An 8,676-nucleotide genomic window follows, 5' to 3' on the forward strand; every position below is an offset into this window, starting at 1 on the left:
GGAATTACAGGAATATGGGGAGGGATAATTAGCTTAAATATACGTTCACCTTTAAATTGACGGATTCCGATCTAATGGCCAAGGATGCATATGACACGTTGGCCGGGAAGCAGTCGCCGCATTTAAGAAACAATTGACGTTCTTTTTATTTTGTTGTATATGATACAGTGACATTCGAAACATCGGCGAACCAGATCCTCTCCTGGACCTATAGTTTCTATACTGCCAACGTAGAGGAGAAATTTTCAATACCACGATTTAAGGGTGTCAATTCTGACTTCGCACCGGTAGGCTCAATCGAGTTCGATCTTAATCTGGATTGACCCGATCAATAAATATGTCAGGCTTCACGTTTATTAAATGGGTGTTCACAGTGCAGGTAGCTAGTCTGTCGGGTGCTTGATCGAACCAATACATTTATACGTCCGACTTGAACTGACTCATTGTATCCCAGCTCAGCCCGACCCCCTTTAATACTACATAAAATTTCTATTTTTTCACTACTAGTAAGAAATTAATTAAGCTTTCTTATCCTTTGTTTTGGAATAGGATTTGATTTGATTAAGCTTTGTTTGTAAGTTATAACGGTCATAATCTCTTCATTTTTTTTTTTTAAAGAACAACCATAATCTCATATCACTTATCTCCTATTAAAGATTTACGTCACATCATTATGGGTCTTTAGCCCGCTTAAGAAAAGAATTTTTGGGTAGGAACTTTTAAAGCCTGTTTAGACCCCGTTTAGACTTAAGAGATATGTAGCCCAATTAATGCCTGACACCGATCGGCTCGATCATAAATTATACCATACCCCTAAAGCTAGGTGTAATATCCCGCTTCTTAAACCCGGTCTGATTTCACGGTTGAACCGGTTTAACCATGCAGGAACCGAGCCAGAGGATGTTAGAGCGGGTTCCTTGTGGGCTATGATGGCACGGGTGACCTTAAACACCGGCTGGCCCGACAAGTCCGAGCCAGTGCCAGAAGAGACGGGAGTGCCCAAACCGTGTACGTGCACCTATCATAAGGCTATGTACGGATAGAACAGGTATTATATCCGTATTTTAAGGTTATATACGTATGTTACATTGTATGCTTGGGGTAGGGTCCGAGTCGAGGTCCGAGCCCGGTCAAAATCCCAAGTTTTGACTCTTGGATGGGTATGTCAGGTGGGTACACCCACCCACCTGAGTGACCCATCCATCACTATTCACTTAAGTAGGAATAGTATATAAGCTTTATGACTTCTTTTCTTTCCTTTTATTACCCTCGTACGTTTGGTGAGAAAAGTAAAGAGGAGAGAGAAAAAGAAAGGGAAGAAGAAAGGAAGAAGAAGAAAGGAAGGATTTCAGTGGCGCCGAAGCTCGATCTTGCCATTCCGGTGCCGGGAGAGTAATCTTCAACTCGAGATCTACAGTTGGAGGTAAGAAAAGCTGGGTTTTATGAACATTCACCATACCCAAGCTTTAAACCCTTGATTCGAGTATGATTTCTTAAGATCTTTTAAACACCCTTTGAAAATGATGAATCTAAGGTTTAATAGATGATTTATGTGTTGATCTTGAAGGATTTGAAGAGATATTGACAAGGTAGAAGGAGCATTGTGAGTTGGAAGTGATTTGGAGGGTTTGAAGTCATTATTGAGCAAAGAAGGTAAGATGGTTCCCCTCACTTGAATCTAACTTAGATCTAAGCTAGAACCATCCTATAGGACTTTAAAGGTGTGAAGAATGGGTGGAGAAAAGCCCCATTTGGGTCCCCAAGGAATGGAGGAAGATGAGAAGAAACTGGGGTTTTTCCGCCAAAACCGGCGGGTACAACCGGTGGGTCCCTACCCACCTGAGACACCCACCCGAGAGGACCAGGGGGTCCCTGGCCAAACCGGCGGATAGGACCGGTGGGGTCCTACCGGCGGGTCCCTACCCGCCGGTCCCAAACCGGCGGGTTGGACCGGTGGGTGGACCACCCACCTGAGTGACCCCCCCGAGTGGACAGAATGTGATTCTTAGGTCCGATTGAGCCCAAATCGGACGTGGGACCTTCTTTCGACGTTCTAAACACGATTTTGACGTCGGATTTCATTAATTTTGATTCTAAATTGGTGAATTACTAACCCCGCTCAATTTTGTTAGGTTCACCAAAGCCTTCCCGTTTCGCTCCGGATCTCACCCGTACCGAGCGGGAATCCTTATACACTACAAGTAAGTGGAGAGAGGACGTTTGGCCTTGTTTCAAGGCATTTGTTTGGCATTCATATGACTATATCTAATTTAGTCATGTCATCATGAATGCGCTATATAGATTAGTCATTTCACTCATTGATGTGCATATATGCTATGTTTACTTTTCAAATGCAAATTGAATGTGTTGTTATATGTTGAATGTGTACATCATGTTGCATAATGCCTTGATAGACTAGATGCCGTGGTCGGCTTGGAAACGAATGCATTGGTGGCCCGTGGTATAGGACACGGTGGCACTATGCAGTCGTACTGCATATAGGAGCATGCGGTATTAGGATTCTCACCATCCCGTGCTACGACCCTTCCCAACAGGGGTTGAGGTGTTGGGTTGCCATTTGGGGGGAAGCAGGGGTCGCGGTTGTCAGACACTGTGGCGGTTAGGCATTACGCCCGGCGAGTCGTGTAGGACAGCCGGCAACCCCGGTGGTATTTCAAGAGGGCCAATCGTACTGCTTTTAAATTGCTGGAGTCAGCACTGTCATTTAATTTATTTACATTTCTGTTGAGAGCCGGTGGACGGCATTGTCTTTATTTTTCCGAGTTATCACGGTGGGCCTTCTCCAACAGCCCTATGGGCGTATCGCGGGAGGGAGTTCGCGGCTCGTACCCGGAGTATACGCGCACTGTGGTTGTAGTAGCACTAAAACCAAAGACTTAGTAATGTTGATTAGGTGTATGTGATTTAAAATGACTTGCATGGCATGTAGAGCATATGATGTGTTGTGATTGTGTGGACTGTTGTGTGTGGTCCGCCTCTCTACTTACTGAGCTAGTGAGCTCATTCCACGTATACACCCCTTTTTAGATGATTTTGCAGGTCATGCATCTGAGGAGCTTGGGGTGGGTCCCGCAGTCGAGTTTCCTGATGAGGACTGGTGGACCCCTGATGAGTTTGAGCACGGCGTAGACTGCGCGTGTGAGAGCTGTGTTGCGGGGCAGCGGTTCTGAGGCCGAGCTGAGCTCCAGCCTTGATACCGATGCCGGGCTGCGTACTCTGATGTTTTTGATAATTTCCTGTATATAATTGATATTCAAACTTTATTCTTTTTGGGTATATATATCATGCCTTTGGGCCCAAATGTATATAATTATGGTATCGCCATTTGGGTATCAGGTATATGGGAATTATTACAGTTCAAACTTAGTCTTCCGCTGATTTGATGAATTGATGTTAGTGTGTGTATGCTGTGGTGGAATACAGTATCTGATGATCCTGGCAGGTTTGGGTTAACCGGTGTTAACTCGGTCACCGCTCCGGTTCAGTGCGAACGGGGTGTGACACTAGGTTAGTTTACTTAAATGGGCGTTCACAGTGCAAAGCTTCCAAGTGGTCAAGCCCGACTAGGCTAGATCGAGATCGGGCGGGCTTGACCGGTTGACACCCCTACCGCAAGTAGGGGTGTCAAACCTACCCCAAGCAGGTAAAATCCAGATCAAACCGAATCAAAGTCTTATTGGACTGTTCTAGGTTGGGATGTTATTGGCTCCTAAGCCAGACCAAACCACACCAGAAACCGAATGAATCTGAAACCAAAACAAAATGGATAAGAAACCGAAACCAGCGCAAGACTCATAAGAAAACCAGATTTTTACATAATTTTTGTATACATATCTGTATGGCAAAACTCAAATTGGATCAAAATCGAAACCAACCCAATTACAAATCAATACAAAAAGTCGAAGCAAGCTCAACCGAAATCAAAACCAAATAGAAACCAAATTTTCCTTATTGGTTCGGTTTTGGTTCACCATTCACATACCAAAACCGATTCAACCGTGATCGAAATCGAACTAAATTGATCGATTGACACCCCTAAAAGCTAGAATGCATCATCGGCTCTAATTGTTGAAGAAATAAGAGAAAATTACAAGAATACTTAATATTAGGTTTTCATTTTACCAAATTACACACCGAACTTTTGATCTAACCAAATTACTCAAAGGGAAAAAGAAACTTAAAAGGCAATGTAACCCCTACACCCAGACACAGTGGGGGTGAAATGATAGCCCCACAACTCATGATAGGCGGAAATCCCACTTTTATTGATGCTTCTACTAATGCTCCCATTGGCCCTACACTAATGCAGGAGCCACGCTACCTTTTAGGCAACACTCTCCCTCACTCAAATTAAAATTAGGGAAAAAGAACAATATATGCTCGTCAACGTTTCCCACGCCCAGAATACAAGATGAAGTGGAGGTAGAGGCAGGGCATCTTTTCACAACCCACCCCCTACTTCCCCATGTGTCTGGGTGTGAGGAATGCTAATGGACAGAGTTCTTTCTTCCAAGTAACTATTGCTAAACTTTGAAGCTTATCCTTGCTAAAACGCTTAGGCCTCTATTGAAAACCATAGGAACAATTACTCAATATACGCTTGTGGGTAAAACCATATTTGAATATCTATCCCTACTGGGGATGCCAAGGCCTTCATGGCAAAAAATTCTGCAAGTGAAACCTATGGAAGTTTCATATTGGATTGCAGGCGTGTTAGAGTTGCATAGACTCGAGAACATTTTTCTGACTTCTGATCAAGAGATGCGAGGACTCCTCTTGCCTCGATCACTCCAAGAACTTTTAATGTTCTTCGCTAATCGTGATGTAGGAATGAAAACATTATACTATGAAACTGTTGGCTATATTTTCCTTTAAATGAAGTACATTGACTGTGTGCTATGCACATGCGTGCCAGAGCTTTTTGAAGACTCAAAATGATGATCTAACTTCTAATCAAGCGAAGTAGTGTCCTCCTTTTGCCTTGATCTTGAGGACATTGTGAGATTATGAAGTAAATGACAAATGGTAGAACTGAATGGCTTGAAATTAAAAAGGAATTGGAAAAGGGCTCAAACAAATTACAACTACAAGTTTCCACGCTATCAGGGAAGATCTAAATGTCTCTATTGGAAACGAAGAAGAAATGCAAGATAAAATGATATGATTGCATCTTGTGTGAGAGTTTGTTTAGTTTTCGGTCCTTCTTCCATTGCTATTCTTCTATTTAAATTTTGCACATTCTTTTACGGCTTCATATCATTACACTATGAACCATAAAATATAAGTAACAAGGTTAACCATTAGTCAAGAGCTCACTGACTAATGGATTATACACTTAGAACTTGAAAAGAAACACATAACTAAAGAGAAATACAGAATTTGAAAAGGAAACGCAGAATTGAAGGTAAATACTAATCTACTGAGTAAAAGTAAAAAAGAAAAGGAAAAAATAGAAAGATGAAATGAAAGATATGTTCGACAGTTTGTATGATCAGTTTGATGATGCCCTCTTTCTACCAAAGTTCTTTTCATAGTTTTTTGTGAGATCCTACTATTTTGACAGTTTCCTAACTGCAGGGACCCATCTTACATGTCCTTGGTGTAATAATTATTGGATTTTCACCCCCTTCATTGATTGTAACCGTCATAACCACTTAAGCCATGTATTTGTAATTTCTCTGTAATTAAACAACGCTAATATGAATTATGTTGACCGATAATTGGTCAAGTTGACTAAAGATTCAGAATTGATCAACTAATAGAAAAGTCAAAATTGATCAACTGTCAAAATTGGTCAGGCTGACCAAAATTTTTCCTGAAACTAACTCACGTTGTCAGGCAAGTTTATTGTTGGATACCCTTATCCACAACCTTATGCTTGAATAATTTTTCCTAAGACTTTGATGAATGTCTGTTTACACCCTAAGACTTTGATTTCATGCATTTATTCAACGAGGCCCTAAAGTTAATAAACTAGACATATCAGCAAACAATTGAAAGGGGTGTCAATATCAGACCTGAATCAAACAATAGTATAACGGAATCGGTTATTAATTTGAATGAATTTTTTGTGTTTTAGAACCAGAATCTGAACCGGTTAGAACCAATTATGACTCTATTATGGGGGTTGATATGGGTGGTAGGTTTTCCATACACTTAATTCATTCTCTTGGAGCCAAGCATACTTGTATTTAAAAGGACCATCAGGTCCAGAGACTTGATGTTTCATAGATTTCTGTCTAATTTAATCTTTCAGGGGAAGTGTATTCTGTGGGGTACCTATGTCTGTACAAGGATCAATGGAGGAACAAAATAAAGTTTTCATAGATATGTCATTTTCCAATTCATAGGGACAGAGGCCACGCTTTCTCACAGACTATTTTCCCTCTTATCAAATATTTGGTCTCAACTTTCTAGTGTTCTAATCTTAAAACCAATTAAGAACCAAGCAAAAATTGATCTCAAATCCAAAATATAACATTGATAAATTAATCAATCCATTCCAGTCCTAGCTTTACAATGGAAAACCAACTAGGACATGAGCCAATCAGCCTAAGCCGACCATTTAAGCAGTCGTTTATTAATCCAATCGAGGCTCAGCCCTTGGCATAAATAAGCATAAATATTCGTTTTGGATCTCATACAATGAAGCAAGTTAGGAAAGCTTATTAACAGATGACTTGAATCTAATCCACATGTCAAATCTCAGGGCCTAATTCCATCAAATACCTTCTTATGTACTATCATATATCATCATGTATGCCATATACACGTATTGGTATTCTGATCACTGCTGGGCATTCTCCATATTTCTAATTTTGAAAGCCCCCATTTTATGTTAGTGAGAGAGAAAATTTGAACCCCAACTAAACTACCACATGGCAAATTAGATAAAATTTGAACCCCTACTAAATTACCACATGGCAAATCTTGCTCAAGGCATCACCTTGCTTGCATTACAAAACCTAGTTAAGAAAAGCTTGGGCTGCAAGTTTATGCATGAGATGAGGAGATTACAGTTCAGCTAGGCCTATTTGTTTGACAGAGAAAAGTAGAAAAAGCAAAAAGAGCGAGAAACTTGTCTTAGTTTCCCACAAATATGAATGTTTGGATAAATGGGATGAGAAAATTTAATAGATAAATAAATTCTTTAAGTGCACTTACTGTTGTATGTGGCATTCAACTTTTTCCAATCCCACTCATTTCCAAAGTCTTAACATGGAAAGGTTACTTATTTTGTCTCTCTCTCTCTCTTTTCCATAGAATCTCACCCCACTTACATTTCCACTCTTTCCCATCAAATGCTACCCCATTAAAAAATTACATATTCCATTATTTTCTTTCCTTCTCTCTTTATCAACACAGTCCACAACATGTGAAACCCACCCTTACAAAATTTCCATCCCTTTTACACGTCAAATTACCAGGACCTTAAAGAAAGAGAAATCCGAAAAATAAGTCTATTCTAGATTGTGTGCACAAAGTGTGGGGGACAATGCAGTATGAACTTGTAAAATGCCAAGAATTTTGCATTCATCAATAATTTCTTACGAGACAAAGCAACTGAGAGGCATATCCTCCCAATCTCGAGTTTCTTTTAATATGGCAGAACTGGATCTCTAGCCTGTCCCATCAAAAGCCAGGAAGGGGCATTATTAAGGTTAAGAATACAACAAAGGAGGAGAGGGATAATTGGCCAAGAAAATCAATGTTTCATAATTGTTGAAGGTCACTCCACCATTCCATCTCTCACCAGCTCTTCTAACCCTTTTTGTAGTCTCCCTGCAGCCTCTTTACAGTCAGCCTCCATAAGCCCACCGAAGGATATCCGGATATAACCTGCACCCCCACTTGCGCTTCCAGGGATTACAACCACCCCATGCTTCCGCGCAAGCCACCGTACAACCTCAAAGTCATCAGAATATTTTTCTGGAAGTCTAGCCCATAGGTAGATCGCACCTTCCCCACCTTTTACTGCATCCTCTCCAAGGGGTGAGAGTGCCTCCAAGATGACTGCTCTGTTCTTGACAAGGTCCTTCACCTGGTCTCTGACCCACTCAGGTCCAACTTCTAGGGAGTACAGAGCCAGCCGTTGTGAGATTATGGATGCACAGATCGGTATGTTGTCTTGAACCTTGAGAAGCTGAGCTTCAAGACCCTCCACCTCTATTGGATACGCTATCTGCACACATGCATCGAACAAACAGCCCAGCCAAAAAATTATCTTCCTCTGCCTGATCTATCATTTTCAATGGCAATGATCAATTTACAATGCAGAAGTATGAAATCCAAGAGAGAGCAAAGGGAGGCAAAATTTTGATCGTAAGTCATAAGAAGAATCCATTAGCACCATTCCTATACCGATGACATAAAGTCAAGCATATAAAGATTGTACTAAAACCCAGATGGTTCCCTAGCAATTATTGCTCAGATTGGTCTTGGATCTGACAGATTCAAACTACAGATCAGCCACTCTAGTGAACAAATACCTCATTGGTAGTGGATCAGCAAATCCACTGAACAAGATAGATCAGTCCAATAATCCTTATCACATTACAAGGCCTAGGAGATCCTTAAATTTCTTTTCCATTGAAAAAAAAAAGCTAAAAATGTCTACTTATATTCTATTTTCATTTCTCATCATAAAAAAGCTAT

At 40.8% G+C, this 8,676-nt stretch overlaps 1 protein-coding gene across 1 annotated transcript in view; it reads right to left on the reverse strand.

Annotated features, from left to right (window-relative positions):
* Positions 1 to 7,750: 7,750 nt before the first annotated feature.
* Positions 7,751 to 8,676, reverse strand: part of LOC122065011 (aromatic aminotransferase ISS1-like) — a 1,574-nt gene continuing 648 nt past the window's right edge. The window contains exon 2 of the mRNA XM_042628810.1: positions 7,751 to 8,203. Coding sequence (XP_042484744.1) covers positions 7,751 to 8,203 — 453 coding nt within the window. The remainder of the gene's footprint in view (positions 8,204 to 8,676) is intronic.

The sequence above is a fragment of the Macadamia integrifolia genome, chromosome 2, assembly GCF_013358625.1.
Source record: "Macadamia integrifolia cultivar HAES 741 chromosome 2, SCU_Mint_v3, whole genome shotgun sequence".
Lineage (NCBI taxonomy): Eukaryota > Viridiplantae > Streptophyta > Magnoliopsida > Proteales > Proteaceae > Macadamia > Macadamia integrifolia.